We start from the raw sequence: 22,948 nt of genomic DNA, 5'->3' as shown, positions 1-22,948 counted from the left end.
GGAGAGAGAGAAAGAGAGAGGGACAGGCAGGCACTGAGCCAAGAGAGAGAGTGCAGGGGAAAGTTGAGAGCGAGCCAGAGGGGCAGGCTTGCAGGCAAAGGGAAGAAGAAACTGGGGCTCTGCTATCCAGGAAGAAGAGAAAGGACCGTCCGAACCAGCAGCCAACAGCCACCAGGGTTACTGCAGCAGCATTCCTCCTGTCCATTCTCTACCTTGTTCTCTCTTCGCTCTCTTCTCTCACTCTCTCCCCCCTCCTCTTTCTCTCTCTCTTTTTCTCTTCTCCCTGTCCTTTCTCTTCCCCCCCCTCTCTCTGACTGGGACTGCATCGTGCCTTTCTCTGCAGAGGAATCGCTGGCTGGTGGAATCTCCTTGACTGCACCCTGACTGGCTGTGCGCAGTGATTCTCCCCTGGCTCAGCTCCTCTGCTCTGCCGTGTGTTCTGACTCAGCTGTGCTGTGTAGTCAGGCTGCTGGTCCGGCTTCTCAGGGAATACAGCCACAGGAAGAGGTACGGTGCAGTACTGTCTCACGCTGCGCACACATCCCATTTACTCTCTCTCTTTTTCTCTCTCCTCTCTCTCCTATCTCTCTCCTATCTCTCCTATCTCTCTCCTATCTCTCTCTCTCTCTCTCTCTCTCTCTCTCTCTCTCTCTCTCTCTCTCTCTCTCTCTCTCTCTCTCTCTCTCTCTCTCTCTCTCTCTCCCTCTCCATCTCCCCCTCTCTATCTCGTGTCTCTTCTCTATCTCTTAAATCCTCATTATTTCTGCTCGTCTTTCTCTGTTTAGGAGTGCTCTCTTACTGAAGGATTATAGCTGATTGACTTAGTTCGCCTTGAGTTTGTTTTTAAGTCTGTACCCTCTTCCCTTACCCACGCACATGCTCCCTCTTTCTCCCCTCCTGTTCGCCCTCTGTCTAACCTACAGTCTTCATGACAGGAGTGTCGGGGTTGGCAGGCAGACACACCGCTACCAGGACTGGATAACAACACAGTGGGACGTGGTGCCTCGGTTGTGACCAGATCAGTTGCCCAGGCACAACAAACAACCAGACCAGGGGGATTCAGGTTTACACAGGCCTGACCAGTTTCTGAGGGGGTAACTCCAGCCCAACGGACCCTGGGCTGGATCCCACAGCAGGAGGTGTTTTGGACGGGATCGGAGTGCCATGGAGGTTCAGGGGAGTGGGCCTGAGGAGCCCAGGTCCAAGTATCTGTTGTCCTCACACACCACCTGGCCCCGGACCAGCCTGATCATCACTTTGCTGCTCAGTAAGATGTTCTGTCTGTCATATATCACTTCCCTTTCATCCGATCCCTCTCTCTCTGCACCTCTCACTCCCAGGTTGTCCTCTCTCTCTTTCTGTTGAGTAAAGTTTTAGTAATTTCCCCAATTCCGCAACCCCAACTGCCCTGTAGTGTGCTATGAAACATTTACTGCATTTGGGATCGGATGTCATTTTGCAGATTCTCCAGTTCCATAGAATTGACTCGTTACAGTTAAAATCTTGCGCTCACTTTGGTCGGCAACATTGTGGCAGTTGGCTTTTGATTGTGTGGATTGATTGGTGAAATTGTATCAGTTTCATTTGTGTGGTGGCTAGAAACTGCTGTCAGTTTGCGTGCTGAAGTATGTTTGATGGATACCTAAGCATACGTCACCATATAGAATGGTGATTTTATCATTTCCGTGTACATAACACCCCTCTGTTTCACAGCCTGAATCAGAGTTCAGAGGTTTGTCACTAAATACGTCATCCAGAGTATTATTATGCAGGACCTATCAGTGGCAGCCTATTGGACAAGCATTCTATCAAAGCAATAGTATTCATAAGAATTAAAAGGACTAACATAATATATAGTGCATTTGTGAAGTATTCAGACCCCTTGACTTTTTCCACATGTTGTAACAATACAGCCTTATTCTAAAATGGGTTAAATGAAAAAAAATATTCATCCATCTACACACAATAACCCATAATGACAAAGGGGAAACATGTTTTTTTTGTGTGTGCAAATGTATTACAAATAAACAGAATTACCTTATTTACATAAGTATTCAGACCCTTTGCTATGAGACTCGAAATTGAGCTCCGGTGCATCCTGTTTCATTTATCATCCTTGAGATGTTTCTACAACTTGATTGGAGTCCACCTGTGGTAAATTAAATGGATTGGACATGATTTGGAAAGGCACACACCTGTCTATATAAGGTCCACAGTTGACAATGCATGTCAGAGCAAAAACCAAGTCATGAGGTCGAAGGAATTGTCCGTAGAGCTCCACGACAGGATTGTGTTCGACACCATCCCTACTGTGAAGCATGGTGGTGGCAGCATCGTGTTGTGAGGATGTTTTTCAGTGGCAGGGACTGGAATCGAGGAACAAATGAGTACAGACATCCTTGATGAAAACCTGCTTCAGAGCGCTCACGACCTTGGACTGGGGCGAAGATTCACCTTCCAACAGGACAACGACCCTAAGCTCAAAGACGAGACAATACAGGAGTGGCTTCGGGACAAGTCTCTGAATGTGCTTGAGTTGCCCAACCAGAGGCCGGACTTGAACCTGATCGAACATCTCTGGAGGTACTTGTAAATAGTTGTGCAGCAAAGCTCCCTATCCAACCTGACAGAGCTTGAGAGGATCTGCAAAGAAGAATGGGAGAAACTCCCCAAATACAGGTGTGGCAAGCTTGTAGCTTCATACCCAAGAAGACTCGAGGCTGTAATCGCTGCCAAAGGTGCTTCAACAAAGTACTGAGTAAAGGGTCTGAATACTTATGTAAATGTAATGTTTCAGTTTTTTATTTCTTATACGTTTGTATAACATTCTAAGAAACAGTTTTTGCTTTGTCATTACGGGATATTGGGTGTAGGTAGATGAGGGGGGGTAAACAATTGAAATCATTTTAGATTAAGGTCGTAAGGGTAACAAAATGTGGGGGTCTGAATACTTTCTGAATGCACTAAGTTTTTTATTGATATCAGACATTACCATTTTAACACGTTTTATTTTGCCTTTACAGTAAACACAAAACCAATAGCTTTTGTGCAACATTGAGTTACTTTATTGATTTTTCTTTAGCTTTTAACTCTGAGTCAATTTTATCCTGGGTAACAATATTTCAGTGTGATGAGAAGCTCCTCTGTAGGCCCAGGTTAATAGAGTAATAATGCAGTTGGCTGGTATCAGTGGAAGTGCAGTGGGGTAATGGGGACTGGTCTGAGATGCAGTCAAGACAGCAGCATTTGCTATGTGAAATATCATGGTCATATTATTAACAGCTAGACAGACCAGGAGCAGTCAGTCAGGCTCCGTCAGGCTCAGGTTCAGGCTCTGAGGTTCTCACGCTCAGAGTCAACAGGACTGTAAGACAAGTCCACCCTGTCCCTCCCCTCCAGCCAAATTATGCCTCGGTGCCTGCAATTCAACTATTTAATATCCACACGATTGCTGGGTCATTTAGGAAACACGGTAGGCTCATAGTTTAGAGGAGTTTCTTAGTCTATCAACATTTTTGTCTAAAATGTTGATAGTGTTCATGATGTGTGCTCAGTTCTGGTTCTATGGATGGTGTAGTTGTACAGGTAGGTCTATGAGGTTCCAGGATAGAATTGTTCTTGAAAGAGACACATGTAGGTTAGAAAGTAGAGCATCACTGTTCCAGTTAGAGGCCTAGCACAAGGGAGAGCCTCACAAAGGACAGTTTGGAAACAAAGTAATTACATAAGCAACCCAGTGGAGACGGCTTCTGACAGAATCCATAGGAGGGTCTAGGGTCAGGGTGCCTTTATTTTTCTGGGACAATCACCATGTGAAGTGTCCTGGGGTATGATGTCCTGGTTTGGCTCTGATTGGGATTTGGTATGAGGATTTGGTATGAGGATTTGGTATGAGGCTTTGGTATGAGGCTTTGGTATGAGGCTTTGGTATGAGGATTTGGTATGAGGCTTTGGTATGAGGCTTTGGTATGAGGATTTGGTATGAGGCTTTGGTATGAGGATTTGGTATGAGGCTTTGGTATGAGGCTTTGGTATGAGGCTTTGGTATGAGGCTTTGGTATGAGGCTTTGGTATGAGGCTTTGGTATGAGGCTTTGGTATGAGGATTTGGTATGAGGATTTCGTATGAGGATTTCGTATGAGGCTTTGGTATGAGGCTTTGGTATGAGGATTTGGTATGAGGCTTTGGTATGAGGATTTCGTATGAGGCTTTGGTATGAGGCTTTGGTATGAGGATTTGGTATGAGGCTTTGGTATGAGGATTTCGTATGAGGATTTGGTATGAGGCTTTGGTATGAGGATTTCGTATGAGGATTTGGTATGAGGCTTTGGTATGAGGATTTGGTATGAGGATTTGGTATGAGGATTTGGTATGAGGCTTTGGTATGAGGCTTTGGTATGAGGCTTTGGTATGAGGATTTGGTATGAGGATTTGGTATGAGGATTTGGTATGAGGATTTGGTATGAGGCTTTGGTATGAGGATTTGGTATGAGGCTAAGTCTTTGTTGGATTATCTCAACATCACTGGATTTCTCTCTTGCCTTTTATTTTTCCACTAAAGTTAATGGCCATATCCTGTAGAACCTGCACCATCTTCAGTTACAACTATATATCAATGGTCACCAAACAGCCGGGAAAATATATAGACACAGATGCAGGGTTGTCACTAGTTTCCACAGCCACAAAGTCATAAATATGACTAAACTCCTTAAAATCTGATTTTCAACCTTACCATAACCTTAAATTAAGACCAAAAAGCACATTTTTGTAGCCGATTTTGACTAAGCTGTGGAATGTGATATTGTGGCTGTGGTATCTAGTTGAAAACCAGATGCAGAGTTACAGAGAAAGACAACAAGCGAGGAAAAAGGAGAGCGGACCAAATAACAGTGTAAGAAATGAAAAGTGGAGAGAGAGAGGGAGGTGCATCTGCCATGTGGGTCATTCCATTTCATTTCAGCAAGTCATGACACCCACTATTTCTGATTATTCTGAAATTATTTCTGTATTTAGAAACTAATAAGATTAGCATTCCTGCAACGTTATTTTAATGAAAAATCATTTGAACTCTGAGAATTTAAGGTAATTGATTGCATCCAAATTGGCCATTTAAATTGATAGGATTAAAATAATATTCAATAAATATAGTACCTAACATTACTCTAACAATGAGCAAAACATGAGGAATCCAAAGACATTGTCAAAAGACAGCCACGGACCCCCCCACACCCCACACCAATCCCACCCTAACAATAAGTATACAGTAATAATTTCTCTGTCTGACAAGTAGTATGCTGCTGCAGCAGCTCCGAGTATTGTTTCTTCATCCTAGGCAATGTGTTCTCAGTGAATTTGTTGCCCCCCCCCCCTCCTTCAGAGAAATTAGTCATTGGAGTTAGAGTAGATTTATGTTCCAACCTAAACTACTGTTGAAAAGTTTGGGGTCACTTAGAAATGTTCTTGTTTTTGAATGAAAAGCAAGTTTTTTTTAAATAACATAAAATGTAACAGATACAGTGTAGACATTGTTAATGTTGTATGACTATTGTAGCTGGAAACAACAGATTTTGAATGGAAATATATATATATATATATATATATATATATATATATATATATATAGGAGTACAGAGGCCTATTATCAGCAACCATCATTCCTGTGTTCCAATGGCGCTTTGTGTTAGCTACTCCAAGTTTATCATTTTAAAAGGCTAATTGGTCATTAGAAAACCATTTTGCAATTATGTTTGCTGAAAACTGCTGATTTTAAAGAAGCAATAAAACTGACCTTCTTTAGACTAGTTGACTATCTGGAGCATCAGCATTTGTGGGTTCGATTACAGGCTCAATATGGCCAGAAACAAAGATCTTTCTTCTGAAACTCGTCAGTCTATTCTTGTTCTGAGAAATGAAGGCTATTCCATGCGAGAAATTGCCAAGAAACTGAAGATTTCATACAACACCTTTATTTAACTAGGTAGGCAAGTTGCGAACAAGTTGTCATTTACAATTGCAACCTGGCCAAGATAAAGCAAAGCAGTTCGACACGTACATCAACACAGAGTTACACATGGAGTAAAACAAACATACAGTCAATAATACAGTAGAAAAATGAGTTTATATACAATGTGAGCAAATGAGGTGAGATAAGGGCCATGGTGGCGAAGTAAATACAATATAGCAAGTAAAAAATAAATAAAAAACTGGCAGACCAGAATAGAAGGAGGAGTGCGAGGCCACAGTGCACAACTGAGAAAGGGGACAAGTACATTAGTGTCTAGTTTGAGAAACAGATGCCTCACAAGTCCTCAACTGGCAGCTTCATTAAAAAGTACCCACAAAACACCAGTCTCAACGTCAACAGTGAAGAGGCGACTCCTGGATGCTGGCCTTCTAGGCAGAGTTTTAAAGAAAAAGCCATATATCAGACTGGCCAATTAAAAAAAAGATTAAGATGGGCATAAGAACACAGACACTGGACAGAGGAACTCTGCCTAGAATGCCAGCATCCCAGAGTTGCCTCTTCGCTGTTGACGTTGAGACTGGTGTTTTGTGGATACTATTTAATGAAGCTGCCAGCCGTTTCCAGCTACAATAGTCATTTACAAGATAAAAAAATGTCTACTGTATTTCTACTCAATTTTATGTTATTTTAATAGACAAAAAATGTGCTTTTTCAAAAACAAGTACATTTCTAAGTGACCCCAAACTTTTGAATGGTATTATCAGGTTCTAACCACTAGATGGTGTTGTATCCCCCCACCCTCAATGTTAAATGGATAGTTCACCCAAATTACAAAATGACATATTAGTTTCCTTATCCTGTAAAGGCGTCAGCATGCTTCAGTTAGGAGCATCTGCGTCCCTGTACATGTCATGACTAAACAAACTCTGTTATTATTATTTTTGTATTTTAACTGCTTTTTCTCCCCAATTGTGATCTTGTCTAATCACTGCAACTCCCCAACGCGCTCGGGAAAGGCAATTGTTGAATCATGCGTCCTCCGAAACATGATCCGCTAAACCTCGCTTCTTAACACCCACCCCCTTCACCTGGAAGCCAGCCACACAAATGTTTCGGAGGAAACACTGTTAAACTGATGATCGAAGTCAGCCTGCAACACAAGGGGTTTCTAGAGTGTGATGAACCAAGTAAAGCCCACCCGGCCAAATCCCCCCCTAACCAGGACGAAGCTGGGCCAATTGTGCGCCGCCCTATAGAACTCCCGGTCACGGCCGGTTGACATAACCTGGGATCGAATTTGGGTCTGTAGTGATGCCTCGAGCACTACAATGCAGTGCCTTAGACCGCTGCGCCACTCGGGAGGCCAACAAAATCTAATCTAAACCTAGTAATTTCAGGATGTAGTATGGAACGTAAACCTAACAGCTTCAAATACATCAAATTAATTGGAAATAGATTACAGAGGATGAAGAAACAATTCTCAATACTTCAGCGTCATACTACTTGTCAGACATAAAGAACTGATACTATATCATTTTTGTTTGGGTGAGATGAGTGTGGGTTGTGGGAGGTAGCTTTTGGCCATTTCTTTGGATTCCTTATGTCAACAAAACAATGTTGCAAAAATGCTAATCTAACAGAAACCATTTCTGAACAATCTGAGATGTGTGAGAGTTTATGCTGCATCACTGTGCTGCATTGGGACTGTGTGTGTATGTGTGTGTGTGTGAGCGAAAGAGAAAAAGAGGGAAGGAATCTGAGTGAAGGAGTCATTTTCCTCCCTGTGCAGCCCTCCCTGGAGTTTACAGCCATGTATTATCCCAAACTGCTTGTCTAAATCTGACCTTGAGTCGGTTATTGACGATGTGTCACACAGCTGAGGTGTGATGTAAAAACAGAGGGAGAAAAAATATTTAGGAATGGGGGCTGCAGAGGGACAAACAGAGCAAGAGAAAATGGGATAGCCAGGACAGTTAATACTATTGTTTAGTGAATTTGAGGAGAGAACAGACTGGGCAGAGGTGGAAAGTATGTGAGCAGCATTACTGTATTGTCCCAGTGATGGCATGTAACCAGACTAACCATCCATCATCTTTAGGTCCACTTGAGAAGTGTTGGTGTTGGCATTATCTGGATCGTGTTAGAGGTGGTGGGACCTGCGTTATTTGGATTCCCTTAAAGGGGAGATGAGCCCAAACTAATTAGCTAATTACTGAATTTAATGAGCCTGCATTGAGTTAAATGGCCTCACAACATCCCGAACACTGTAATAAAATACTACACACACAACTGTACATACAGATGTAGGATCTTAATTTGAGCAGGTTTGTTACAGCAGAAAAATAATCCTGCATCAACAGGAAATGTAAATGTGGATAATAATTCATGTTAATGGACATTTTTGTAGGGGTTGATACTTTTATTTCAAAGGGGAAATTACACACTTTATACGCCTTTTTTAAACCTCACAAGTTAAACATTTCCTGCTTGTTATTTTTAGTATTACATTGTTGCGTTTTGCAAGAAAGGCATTTCACTGTAACATTGAAACTTGAGTTCTCCTGCAACAGGGTGATCAAATGAAGATCCTACATCTGTAATATGTAGGAATAGCTCTTTTTTCCCCCTGTCCCATCCTTCTTTCTCCCTCACACTACCTCTAGACTGGGAGCTGTGCCATAAGATTACTGCATACCTAAGTGTGTGTGGTCTGTGAATTGTGTGTGCCAGCGTGCGTGCATGCAAATGAAAGTACGGAAGTGTATATCCTTGTCCTGTCTTATTGCAATATGCACATTCTCTGTACAATAGTTAAGCGTGCAGTTTTTTTCAATTGCTAAGAAGTGTCGGTCAATACTGAAGCTACTTCAAAACTCTACAGTCTGCATTACCAACATGAATCTTGGCCAAACAGTTAATCTCACCTCCAAAACTCAAAACACTTCATATTGTACATGTCTCAAAATAAGCTCGTTCGACCATAACTGGCATCAATTCTCACTCAGAATACACTGACCTTAAAAGCACTAACAGGGAGCATTACATAAATTAACTTCTCTCTTTGAATGATTTTTACATAAATCAATATTTCATTATAGAATAAGAATAACAGCTTTTCACTTTGACTGTACTAAAATATATGTAACAAGAATGAATCAGAAATGCTGCAATTTGCGTCAATAGCCTTTATTTTTTTCTATATCTTAGTAATTTACTTAAATAAGTTGAAACAAAAAACATTCCTGAAATTCCAGGGCTGCAATAATAATAAAAACATGTCTAGTATAATCACTCATTGTACAGTACTGTGAGGGTTCTAGTTCTCATCAACATGTCTAGTATAATCACTCATTGTACAGTACTGTGAGGGTTCTAGTTCTCATCAACATGTCTAGTATAATCGCTCATTGTACAGTACTGTGAGGGTTCTAGTTCTCATCAACATGTCTAGTATAATCGCTCATTGTACAGTACTGTGAGGGTTCTAGTTCTCATCAACATGTCTAGTATAATCGCTCATTGTACAGTACTGTGAGGGTTCTAGTTCTCCCTCTCTCCTGCATTTGGCCACAAGTTCTCATCAACATCACATCTTATATCTTCTCTGGCATCTTTGAAATCTTCTGGAATGTCTAATCTAACCCTGGCAGTCTTCAGGAGAAGTGTCTCCACACCCTGGCAGTCTTCAGGAGAAGTGTCTCCACACCCTGGCAGTCTTCAGGAGAAGTGTCTCCACACCCTGGCAGTCTTCAGGAGAAGTGTCTCCACACCCTGGCACTCTTCAGGAGAAGTGTCTCCACACCCTGGCAGTCTTCAGGAGAAGTGTCTCCACACCCTGACAGTCTTCAGGAGAAGTGTCTCCACACCCTGACAGTCTTCAGGAGAAGTGTCTCCACACCCTGACAGTCTTCAGGAGAAGTGTCTCCTCACCCCACAGTCATGGCATCCAGTAAGGACATCTGGTCATGTGGATGGTGGTTATAAACCTTCCACCTCCACGCAGAGAAACTCCTCTATGGGGTTTAGGAAGGGAGAGTATGGAGGCAGGAATAGTACTGACATCCTGGGATGTGCAGCAAACCAGTCTGTGACTGCAGCAGAAGGTAGGAGTTTCTTTCCCTTCTTTCCTCCGCTGGCACAAGTCGATTATGCAGGTCATCCAGAAAAGAAATGAGCCTCTCTGTATAGTAGGGGTCAATGAGTAGTTTGTGTAACAGCAAACCATCATTAGACAGTGCTGCACACATTGTGATGTTAGCTCCTCTCTGGCCTGGGATATCCATGGTTGATCTATCCAATCAAATATCATTCCTCTGCAGCATGTCTTTGCCAGGTTGAATCCAGCTTCATCCACAACGAAGAACGAATGTGAAGTTTGTCTGAATTCCATCTCATTTACTCTAAAATACAGTACAGCCACAGGTTTACAGTACTTTACATTATGCATAGCTGTGTATGTACCCTCTTTGGTTATTGAACATCTTACCTGGACATATTGATACCAGAGTTTTTTCAGACGTTCACCGTTTCTCTCAAACTGCTTCATCCTTATTTTATGTTTCTCTGGGACTTTCTCTGGGACTTGCAATTGTCGTTGTGCTGACCGTATTCACATTCCCAAAAGTGATATTGTCTGCCAGCACTCTGTCCCAAATTTCCCGTAGTTTTATTGCATCGTTGCCAATTACCATGTCAACAATAGCAATTTCCTGCTCATCTGATAATATTTTGCCTCTCTCTCCTGAGGGAGTCAACCGTTGGATCCTACTGAAAATCACAACAATCCGCATATTTCAAAATGTCAGTATAAGTTTAAAAAATACTGTATTGTACTGTAATATGTAGTTATGTGTAGCAAAGGTACAGGTTGGCAGGCAGGCTCAGAGTCAGGACAGGGAAGGTTCAAAACCAGGAGGGTGTGAAAAAGAGAGACTGGGAAAAGCAGGAGGGCAGACTGTGATGGCGCCGACAGAGATGGACGCCTCACTTTGCTTTCTTAGGAAACTATGCAGTATTGGTTTTTTTCATGTATTATTTCCTACATTGTTACCCCATGAAATCTTAAGTCTTATTACATACAGCCGAGAGGAAGTATTGGATATAAGAGAAACTTCAACTTTACGACCAGGAATATGACTTTCCCGAAGCGGATCCTCTGGTTCGACCACCACCAAGGACAATGGATCGGATCCCAGTAGGTGACCCAAAATAATGGCGCAGACGGAGTGGTCTTCTGATCAGGCTCCGTAGATGTGCACATCGCCCACCGCTCCCGAGTATACTACTCGCCAATGTCCAGTCTCTTGACAACAAGGTAGATGGAATTAGAACAAGGGTTGCCTCCCAGAGAGACATCAGAGATTGTAACATTCTCTGTTTCACGGAAACATGGCTCACTCTGGATACGTTAGTCGGTACAGCCACTTGGTTTCTTCACGCATGTCGCCGACAGAAATAAACATCTCTCTGGTAAGAAGAAGGGCGGGGGTGTATGCCTTATGATTAACGAGTCGTGGTGTGATCATGACAACATACAGAAACTCAAGTCCTTTTGTTCACCTGACCTAGAATCAGATAGATAATAGATAATGCCGACCGCATTATCTACCAAAATATTTGGTGAGCGAGTTTAATAGCAAATGCATCGGTGATGTTGTACCCACTTTGACTATTAAAACCTTCCCCAACCAGAAACCGTGGATTGATGGCAGCATTCGCACAAAACTGAAAGCTCGAACCACTGCTTTTAATCATGGCAAGACGACCGGAAACATGACTGAATACAAACAGTTTAGCTATTCCCTCCGCAAGGCAATCAAACAAGTTAAGCATCAGTATAGAGACAAAGTAAAATCGCAATTCAACGGCTCAGACAGGAGAAGTATGTGGCAGGGTCTACAGTCAATCACGGATTACAAAATGAAAATCAGCCCCGTCGCGGACACCGATGTCTTGCTCCCAGACAAACTAAACAACTTCTTTGCTCGCTTTGAGGACAATACAGTACCACTGACAGGGCCCGCTACCAAAACCTTCAGGCTCTCCTTCACCACGGCCAACGTGAGTAAAACATTTAAACGTGCTAACCATCGCAACGCTGCCGGCTCAGACGGCATCCCTAGCCACGTCCTCAGAGCATGCGCAGACCAGCTGGCTGGTGTGTTTACAGACATATTCAATCCATCCCTATCCCAGTCCGCTGTTCCCACATGCTTCAAGAGGGCCACCATTGTTTCTGTTCTCAAGAAAGCTAAGGTAACGAGCTAAACGACTATCGCCCCGTAGCACTCACTTCCGTCATCATGAATTGCTTTGAGAGACTAGTTAAAGATCATATCACCTCCACTCTATCTGACACCCTAGACCCACTCCAATTTGTTTACCAAATCAAATCAAATGTATTTATATAGCCCTTCGTACATCAGCTGATATCTCAAAGTATAGCCCACAAAGATCTCCGCCACGGCACAACCCAAGGGGGGGGGGGGTGCCAACCCAGATAGGATGACCACAACAGTGACGCACCCCCTCCAGGGACGGCATGAGAGAGCCCCAGCAAGCCAGTGACTCAGCCCCTGTAATAGGGTTAGAGGCACCTCAATAGGTCCACAGACAACGCAATCACACTGCCCTAACCCATCTGGACAAGAGGAATACCTATGTACGAATGCTGTTCATCGATTACAGCTCAGCATTTAACACCATAGTACCCTCCAAACTCGTCAAAATCGTCACTCGTCAGACCCTGGGTCTCGACCCCGCCCTGTGCAACTGGGTCTTGAACTTTCAGGTAGGAAATATCTCCACCCCGCTGATCCTTAACAGTGGGGCCCCACAAGGGTGCATTCTCAGCCCTCTCCTGTACTCCCTGTTCACCCATGACTGTGTGGCCATGCACGCCTCCAACTCAATCATCAAGTTTACAGACAACACTACAGTGGTAGGCTTGATTACCAACAATGATGAGACGGCCTACAGGGAGGAGGTGAGGGCCCTCGGGGAGTGGTGTCAGGAAAATAACCTCACACTCAACGTAAAAAAAACAAGATGATCGTGGACTTCAGGAAACAGCAGAGGGAGCACCCCCCCTATCCACATTGACTGGACAGTGGTGGAAAGTTTTAAGTTCCTCGGCGTACACATCACGGACAAACTGAAATGTTCCACCGACACAGACAGCGTGGTGAAGAAAGCGCAACAGCGCCTCTTCAACCTCAGGAGGCTGAAGAAATTTGTCTGCTCCGACCGTAAGGCTCCGTAAGGCTCTCCAAAAGGTAGTGAGGTCTACACAACGCATCACCGTGGGCAAACTACCTGCCCTCCGGGACACCTACACCACCCGATGTCACAGGAAGGCCAAAAAGATCATCAATGACAACAACCACCAAGCCACTGTCTTTTCACCCCGCTATCATCCAGAAGACGAGGTCAGTATAGGTGTATCAAAGCTGAGACCGAGACACTGAAAAACAGCTTCTATCTCAAGGCCATCATACTGTTAAACAGCCATCACTAACATTGAGCGGCTGCTGCCAACATACTGACTCAAATCTCTGGCCACTTTAATAATAAAAAAATGGATGTAAATAAATGTATCACTGGTCACTTTAAACAATGCCACTTGGGGCAATAAAGTATCTAGTCAGCCACCAATTGTGCAAGTTCTCCCACTTAAAAAGATGAGGCCTGTAATTTTCATCATAGGTACACTTCAACTATGACAGACGAAATGAGAAGAAAAAAATCCAGAAAATCACATTGTAGGATTTTTTATGAATTTATTTGCAAATTATGATGGAAAATAAGTATTTGGTCAATAACAAAAGTTTATCTCAATACTTTGTTATATACTGTTTGTTGGCAATGACAGAGGTCAAACGTTTTATGTAAGTCTTCACAAGGTTTTCACACACTGTTGCTGGTATTTTGGTCCACCACTCTTCTCTTCTTCTCCTTTGTCCTCCACGCATTCTCCCTCTCCCTGCCACTCTTTTTTCCCCCACCAACCTGTCTACCTTGATCCATGTCTCCAACCTAAATCATTCCGAAGCCTTCCTCTTTTGTCTGTTTTGGTAACGAGACTAAAAACAGGACACTTGGGTAGACTTTTAGCTGAAATTGCAATCAGCTGTGTTTGGAATGATTAAATATTCTGCTGAGATGTTCTACATGTTTCAGTCTGGTTACTGCAGAAATGCACGACATTTGCCATCATTCTGTTTTGAATGTGTTTTTAACAGTTTTGGAAACAGTGTGTTAGTATTTGAAAACGTGCTGCAAATATAGTTTTGCAGGTGGTGGAGTATGAATGAGAAAAGAGTTCATTGATTTCTGAGAATGTGGTCATTGGATGCATTTTGTGTGAAAGCAATGGAAAATGATTCACAGTTTGGTCCACATACACTTCTGTTTCACTGACTGTGAAGAGTTTTGACAATGTGACTTCAGTTTTGACCAATGCATGTTAACGATTGAAAAAAACTAAATCTATGTTCCATTAGTAAAATGGGTTATCGTTCATATTTTGCTGCTCCTATCCTTCTGTCAGTAACTATCTGGGTTAAGGTCAAAGGGAAGACATCAGAACCAGATATGATATTGACCCTCAGTTTAGGTCAGACGTAGGGCTCTATTTAATCTGTATTGCTATTCAGTATTACAGCGCGATTGAAATTTAAAGGCAATGTTCCCTCGTTAGCGGAGACTGCATTCACAGTAAACATTGCAGATGTCTGCTCAATAGGACATGTACTTTTACATTTCCTTCAGCGATACAGGTTGAATAGAGCCCGTAGTTTTCAAATCCCTGATAGTTTGCAGGATAAGTTAAGAAGGGATAGGGGTAGAGGGGATTACAATAGACATCAGTCAATCATTATTTGACAGCTCTACAGTATGTCAATGGATGAGCTATAGTAACCTGGGAATGGGCCATTTCTCACTCAGGTGTGTGTTGTCTTTTCCCTTTCTGTATTTCTTAGTAGTATTGTGTACTACCTTTTACATTTCCCCCTGCCCCCTCCCTCCCAGGTGTGTGGTCTGCTCAGGGCCTGGAGATGTCCACAGGGAAGGTCCCGTTCCTGGAGGCGTTGAACGGCAGTACTGTGATTCTACCCTGCACCTACGCCAGCTGTATCGGTATCAAAAACCTCTACTTCAACTGGCAGTACAACGACAATGGCACTATGCAGAAGGTGGGTCAGAGTTGCCCGCACAACAACTACTGTCATTTGTCAGCTCAAATCTCACACAGATAGCGGCAGGGATGTTCAAAGTCAGTGTGGGGAGATCCTATTTTCAAGTGTTCTAATTTGTGGTGAAGAACCAATGGTTTTCCTGCATCAGTAAGTGATATCTCCATTGTGAGTGTTTTGATTGGAGTTGTGGTCAGATATTGTGAGTGTCAGATGATTGTCGACTGCCTGGTCCTCTCAGGTGTGTGAGTCTGTGATTCCGTTAGACGGGATGGATCCCCATCCAGTGAGTATCTTCCGGGAGCGGGTGGATTTTATCGGCACCGGTGATCACAACAACATCTCCATCCTGCTTTGGAACATCACCTTTGAGGACGAGGGCCAGTACACCTGCTTCGGACGCAACCCCAAAGAGAAGGGCAAGAACCACAGCGCTATCTTTACCCTTGTCGTGGTGGACGAGTGTGAGTATTAACTAGCGTTCTCTTTGCTTTATTGCAGGCAGATCATATACTGTAGGTCCTCTGGTGCTGCCAACGGGCAGGGCGAATACTATATGGACCACAAAGTCTAGATGTGTTGTGCTGTAGACGATGCACTGTAGGTAGGTACTGTTTGTCTGATCAGCCTCTACCTTCTCCCCTCCCTGGTTCCTTCTCGGCAGTACGAGTGGTGGACAACACTCTCACCATCATAATTGCTTCTGCAGTGGGCGGAGCCATCGCCCTGCTGATGACTTTCATGCTGGTGAAGAACTTCATCCTCTTCGTTCTCTTCAAAATCGAGGAGAAGAAGTGAGTAAGACAGATGGGGCCACAGAGAGTAGCCAACTGGCCATCCACACAGAGAAACACCTTCAGCTCATCTTGGTGCTTCCAAACTGTAGTAAAGCATCAATAAAGTCGGGGTACAATGTCAAATACGTAGAAAACGCAGGTGTCTCTTCTAACCCTCCTCTCTCCTCTGTTCCTCTCCTCCACAGAAAGATCGAGTGCCTTGTACAATCTTCTTCAGCAGATGAAACAAACAATGTCTCAGGATCCAAAACTTCGAAACCAACGACACCAAAGAAGAAATGAGAGTACTTGCATGTATGTACAACCATATATAAATATACAGTTATATCTATGCATATATTTATATGCACAAACATGTGTATGCACTCGTGACTCCATGGGCAGGTTTCTTGGGCAGGTTTTTTGGACTGAGAAGCACGTCTGATGGAGATTCTTCATTGAAAGTGTTTGTTAGTCCAATAAGCTTAGGCTGTGTCTGGGAAACCACCCCCATATGTTCAAGTTGGTATATTGTTTAAAAAAAATCTTAAACCTAGGACCGTTTTTCATATGATAATAAAAAACAAAAAAAGAGATGAATTGAATATACGCTTGAGACAGGGAATAACGCGATGTAATAATGTTGTTTAAACTGTGCTGGATCCTCCTCTCTTCACCAACCGTACTACTCTGGGCTTAACTGAAACAGTCTACAATTTAAAACATTGTGTTTTGTAGAAACACACAGTCTAATTCAATCTCCAGTGACATTTTGCCACGTCAGATTCAGCTTATTCAGTAATGCTCTGATTCACATAGAGTTGGGTTTAGTGTTGTTTAGATAGAATACAATGAGATTAACTCTGCCTATCCAAAAGTGATTAATTAAGCTTATTTTATAATATTTAGAAACTAAGGTCTTTAAAAGGGTGATGCTGTGGTGAGACGTGAGAAAGGATCCAGTTCAGAACTTAATACACTTTCTTTGCTTGATATAAAGCACTGGTGCCTGTTAGCGCTTCTATCTTCCTCTGCTGATAGGAAGACTAAATACTGCAAAACCATTTACCAAACGCAGAAAAACGCAAGTGAATAATACTGCAAGCTGATGAATGAAATTATAGACAATCCCTTGAAACCAACCCACTAGAAAAAAATGAACCTCTACTAATGCTGCTTTTAAGACAAATAACCTTTTTAATGCATTTATAAGCATGTGAAACCCCAGGGCAGATTTAGAGACACAATGCTTGACAATAGACATGTACTCTCTCTTATGTTCCTTTCCGGGATCCAAGATTTAACCACAAATAATGTGGTAAGTTCTGTCTGCTTTGAACCTGGATCTAAATCTCCTAATATCATGCCAACCCCTGCTACATCCAGTGTGCCAAGGCTATGCACACTATTTGGTAAAGTGGGTCTTCTGGCATGAACATTACCCCCACCCCCCCACCCCCAACAGAAATATCCGCCACATTTCTTATAGTAAGTCATTTACAAATGGATCTCTCTTTGCTGTACAGAGCACATTCACACACATTCATGTTTTTACACACTGCAATAAGTACCCAGCAGAATTTATGATGGTTCATTCATGGCTCATGATTCAACACAAATTCACCATCTGCAAAAAAACAGATATCGATCAGCTAGTCATTACGGAAACCTCCACTAACTACACCATAAAGAGATGCATGGAGCAGCATTTAGGTTGCAGGTAGCGTGAAAGACTGGAACCGATCTTTACTGGACAGTGTAGAATAGACACACAACTAATATCTCATATTCAGCCCATTTATTTTGCCAATAACCCTGAGAAACCCACGTCTGATCAGGAATGGACTGGGATAACCCTGACAAACCCACGTCTGATCAGGAATGGACTGGGAGAAACCCATATCTGATCAGGAATGGAATGTCATTGACTAGCAATGGAAACCCATTACTAGTGAACTACAATGTCAAGATACAATAGTTGTTTTGAAGATACTTCCAGTGTGTGACAGAATTGTGGAAAAATCATGTTCAGGGAAGAAGTTCACGTCTATGTCCATTGTCCAGGAACTTGCTGAATATGTCATTGTATAAACGTAACAAATATACCTCCCTCAATCACTTGCTGAACCTGTTTCTAATGTGGACAACCCCTGGTGTTGCTTTTCCCATAGCATAGCCCTTCAAATAAATGCACTGGCTTGTAAGCAATAGCAGGAGGATATTTTGGGCACTTTACCGTAGATATGTATATTCTTCGGCTGTGCTAGACATGTGTGTAAACAGAGATGTGTTGTATCGGTGGAGCAGTGAGTAAATGAACCTAAATGTATATTTAACATGAGGGTAAAGTTGAATGAATGATCTTTGCTGTCTTAGATGAGAACAGACCGACACCATGGTTTGGCCATCGACAGTAGTACATGTACTATCTCTGGTTGGACATGGCTTTGAGCTTGTGGCACTGAATCCCTGGCTGATTCATACTCTCCTAAGATAACAGTGATACTATGCAAACACAAACACCACTACGGAGAGGAAGACATCCACGCACTGTAGGACAGGCTGCTGCAGTTCCCTCAATGGGATTTGCTTTCGCAAAGCTGCCCTGACATCACATCAACATAACTATACTGTAGCTACTGCAGGATTCCAATAAACCATTTTGAGTTCCTTTTACTGTGATAATGTAAGCAATAAAAATGACAAGTGCAACAGTAATCAAAGTGGCATATGGGATATGGAGTTGATCCTGGGTAGATGAGGAACATAGGCTTATAGTGCAAGGGTATTCAGTCCTTGAGGTCTGCAGCACTGCTAGTTTTCATTGTTTTTAAACGGAGACTGTCTGGTTCAAACCTGTGAAATCACCTGTATAGAGATTCTGGCCAATTAAGTACAAAGGAGAAGTACATAGTGCAGACCTTGCTGCTCAGATTTGTATACTTATTTAGCCTGTAATGCACTGATGTATAAGCTTTCCCTTCTCACTCTGGGAAGCTAGCCTCTTTTTTTCTGTTACTACAGTATGTGGCCCTTTTTGTCAGTTTGGAAGGCACATAGTTGTGTCTTCTCTCATGTCAAGTTTACGTCTGTTGTGATGTGTGAAAAGACCTTCAAAGGTTCCTGAATGTTAGAACCTATGGAGCTATGCAATATACAGTGTAATTTCAAGGAGCAACATGTAAGATGTAAGCCATAAATCCAATTGCATCATGTTTTTTTTAAAGGCAACTGCTTACAAATGCTTACAAATGACAGTACAGCTTACCGTATCACAATCTGAAAAAGATTGTTACAAGGACGAAGAAGTTTTGTACTGCTAATGTTCTTGCTATTGTTGTCAACCTCACAAACGAGAACCAATCGTAATGCAGGAAGTTGTACACAACTAATTTGCAGCGTCACGCAGCTTTCTAAAAAGTAGATTTTATTCTTGTGATTTCTATTCCTTTGCTTCTACTGGTATGTAATTGACATTTGGCGCTAGTTGCAGGTGGAAATGTTACATGTGTAACCTCTAAACAAAGCCGAACTGTGAAAGTGACTCACGTGTTCTGTTGAAATGCCCTGACACAGTTCTGGATGACCTAGTACCGTCTTCCTTGTTCCCTTTATTTTGACAACTGTACTGAAAACTGGATAGGTGAAGCAAAAGTTCAATCTTTGTGGTTTGGAAATTCTGAGAACACTTTGTTGTGCCAAGTTGTAGTAGCGGAAATAGTGACCTCATCCATTATTGCACTTAAGACAACAGAATGTTTGAATCTATAATGTACCCAGACATTACTGACCCCTTAGTCCCACATTCCTCTTCCAACTAATATGAATGTACAGCCATGTTTCTCCTATTCCCTCAAATGATGCCTCCCATGTAATCTCTCCATCATGCAAATCTGCTCAAATATGATTTATTATAAAAAGCCACAAGAATCCAATAAACTTTTGAATATAACAGTACATTGTCTTTTTTTGCCTGTCAAAATTGCACAAATCGTTAATCAACCAGAAAATATTTGAAAAAAATGAAATACATAACTCATAAAGTACTTACATCTCTAAGATAATATAAAATAAGAACACAAAGAAACTTTACAGGTCAGTATTGTGAGTCAGTGCAGTATGCATGTCTTTTGACTGTGTGAATGTTTTCCAGAACCACTCAGCGCTCATCGAGAGCGAATACCAGTCAGTTTACAGTAGTTACCGCTGAGAGAAACTGGATTTTCAGCAGTACTTCTGAAACAAAAAAGGAGAAACAAATCATATCAGGTAAGGAATTTCATCGACACCTGTAAAAGTGGGAATGCAACACAATGAGGTATCGGTTATCCATCACATACTCTGCAGTAGACCCCAGGGTGCCCCGGCGGGCACAGCTCACCCACCAACTCACCACCCCCACCAGCTGCCAAAACCAGGATAGGAACGCACTGTCACCCTGGGAGAGAAAGCGGAAGAAATGGCATTAGAAGACAGCTTAATGCAAAGTATGACTACATTGCCAGTGTGATAGTCTAGCAAACTTACTAAAGGTAGACATTTTGTAGGCCTGCGTGTAATGGTGGAGGAGCGTCACCTGACACGCATCCACTTTGCCCTCCATCAACCACACTGAGCAGAGAAAGAGGATGAGTTAGAGGCAATCGGGAGTTGAAACAATAAAAGCCAATTCCCCACCCGTTTCAGTAAAAAGCTGAGGGATGGGGCTGACCTCCATGATATCAAAATTGTATTTTGAACCATGTGAAGACTATATGTTTGTGTATATTTACTTTGTCAACAACGATTAAGCTTGTTTTAAGCCAAAGTATATTATGTTCGGATGGGGTAAAACAGTTCAACTCAGTTTGAGGCATTGATATATTACATTCTTCAAGAATCAATGGATATATATATATATATCTTTATCTCGTTCATTTATAAGTCCAAAAATGTATGTAGCAACTGCAGATTGCCTCTTTAAGAGAAAGTAGAGGCAGAGATGAGAGGATGATGATAGAGAAAAGATAAAACAGACAGTGGAGTGGGTGCTGTTGGTTTTGCTTGGGAAGGTGGCATTGGCTGGATACAGGTGAGCTCAGCCTCTTTACTGGCACAGTCTGCTTTCCAATCACACGCCATCGCTGTTGATGAACTTCAATGACTGGGAGCAGAAGAACTTGCTGTCGACAAGATGCCAGACTGCAGGAGACGAGTGGAAGACATAGAATGGAGAAGGGTACATTGGATGAAAAGGGAATCTGAAGGTGCAATTCTACAGGAATATGATTGAGAAACTCAATCAAAGTTTTTGGAGACATGAGATGGAGGGGAGAAATCCTGAAGTGAGCGCCCACGGCCAATATCCCCAGTGTGAACAGTACACAACATACAGTGATAGGGGTCATCTTCTTAGGCTTCTAGTTTCCTTGGTCCCTCCGGTCCACCATAATCTGCTTCTTCTGGCGTTGAGGCATGATCAGAGCCATCGGTGTGAGAGAGGTGAGGACAGTTAAAGAAGTCAGTTGTAAAAATAAAAAAGATAAAAAAACGTTCCTCTTATTTGTCACTACTACTACTACTACTAATAATAATAATAATCATAATACACAGGTGACAGTATGATGTGGTACTCCAGGCAATATTCAGCAATCTGTTTGAACTCACCTCGAGACAGATCTAAATGTGTGGGCTTGGTGCTCTTAACAGTAGTGTATGTGAATCTAAAGGGAGGGGGGGGTACAGGGGCTCAACAGTAGAAACAGTATCTTAACCTCTTAACATCTATGAAAATCTATATTTTTCATTATATACACACTTGTAGAGTGAAACACACTATGTTCCGTTCTCATATCTTACTATGTGCCCACCAAGCAGTCCTCCATCAGCTTCTCTCCAGAGGAGTCAGGTGGGGCTTCTGCCAAGCTCTAGAAAATAGCCTTCAAACAGACAGATGCCACAATGCCATTACTCTCACAACCACTTCATGTGATCAATCAGTAGTCAGGGCAGGACCTTAGTTGATCAGCTAATTGGTTTGGTGTAAGGAGGTGAGGTGATTAGTGGAATCAGGATTTTTTTTGTGCCCTGGCCTGGATAATACCAGGCAGAAGAAGACGAAGCGGAGACGTCACACTCGCTCCTTTTTTTCTGGTTCATATACAGTCAATTAGCTAAGCAGGCCAGACCCAGCTGCTAATGAGGGGGTTTGATTAATCACACCTGTGTAGGTGTGTTTTGCATCATCTGGAAAATGATTGCATTTGATTTGGAATCGGGCTGCCTCCTGGGCGTGATCCAGGTGCCTGCTCCGTCCGACGGCAAAGTAGTTTCAAAACAAAAGTAATTAAGCATATGTAGTGAATATGATACATTTTGTTATAAAAACACTGTATTAAATTATCACATGTATTTGATGGAAAAGAGATTCTGGATGATGCAGCATGCTTGTTGACATGACCGACTGGTGCAGATTACTGTTTGATTTGAGAAGGGTACTCCTCCCTCCACGCTTTCGCCCGATGACGTGAAGAGCCTGGATTAAAAAACCAGGCCAGTGTAAAATAACTCACATTGGTGCCTACGCAAGAGCCAACTGTTAAAGAGAAACTACCCCTAATAAAACCATTTCTCATTTAGAAAACGGGGTGTGGCATCTACAGTATGAGTCAAACATTTATTATTCTGTCAAAATGTCCTACAATTTGTAAATAGGATCATTTTGGTGATAAAGTCAGTCTTTTCCAAAACAAGAGTTTTGCGGTAGTGACTGCATCACAACGTAAATGAAGGTTGGGTTTGTTTCAATCCTGCCCATGTAACAGTATACATTTTAAACCGTCCCCTCGCCTATACCCGGGCGCGAACCAGGGACCTTCTGCACACATCAACAACAGTCACCCTCGAGCGGCCCTTGCAGAGCAAGGGGAACTACTACTTCAAGGTCTCAGAGCAAGTGACGTAACCGATTGAAACGCTATTTAGCGCACACCGCTAACTAAGCTAGCCGTTTCACATCCGTTACACCCACAGCT

General features: G+C 42.6%; 1 protein-coding gene and 1 long non-coding RNA gene across 3 annotated transcripts; one reads left to right on the top strand and one right to left on the bottom strand.

The window, feature by feature from the left end:
* Nucleotides 1-19,887, top strand: LOC124000572 (sodium channel subunit beta-4-like). 2 transcript variants are annotated; one of them, XM_046307049.1, is made up of 6 exons: nt 1-507; nt 936-1,267; nt 14,996-15,159; nt 15,401-15,623; nt 15,824-15,953; nt 16,142-19,887. In XM_046307049.1, exons 2-6 carry the CDS (start codon nt 1,165-1,167, stop codon nt 16,236-16,238), a joined length of 717 nt encoding a protein of 238 aa, XP_046163005.1. In that variant the 5' UTR covers nt 1-507; nt 936-1,164; the 3' UTR covers nt 16,239-19,887. The 2 variants fall into 2 exon arrangements, with proteins under 2 accessions (XP_046163005.1, XP_046163006.1); XM_046307050.1 differs by having other exon boundaries at nt 924-1,267.
* Nucleotides 19,888-19,957: 70 nt separating this feature from the next.
* LOC124000573 lies at nt 19,958-21,997 on the bottom strand. Its single transcript, XR_006832630.1, has 5 exons — nt 21,774-21,997; nt 21,582-21,637; nt 21,308-21,376; nt 20,276-20,373; nt 19,958-20,171 (listed from the first exon to the last, which is right to left on the bottom strand). It is a non-coding gene; the product is annotated as an uncharacterized LOC124000573 (long non-coding RNA).
* Nucleotides 21,998-22,948: the final 951 nt, after the last annotated feature.

Source organism: Oncorhynchus gorbuscha, linkage group LG16 (genome assembly GCF_021184085.1).
Source record: "Oncorhynchus gorbuscha isolate QuinsamMale2020 ecotype Even-year linkage group LG16, OgorEven_v1.0, whole genome shotgun sequence".
NCBI classification, from domain to species: Eukaryota; Metazoa; Chordata; class Actinopteri; order Salmoniformes; family Salmonidae; genus Oncorhynchus; species Oncorhynchus gorbuscha.
Note: the sequence above shows the minus strand (reverse complement) of the source record. Positions and strands in the feature narration are given on the sequence as shown.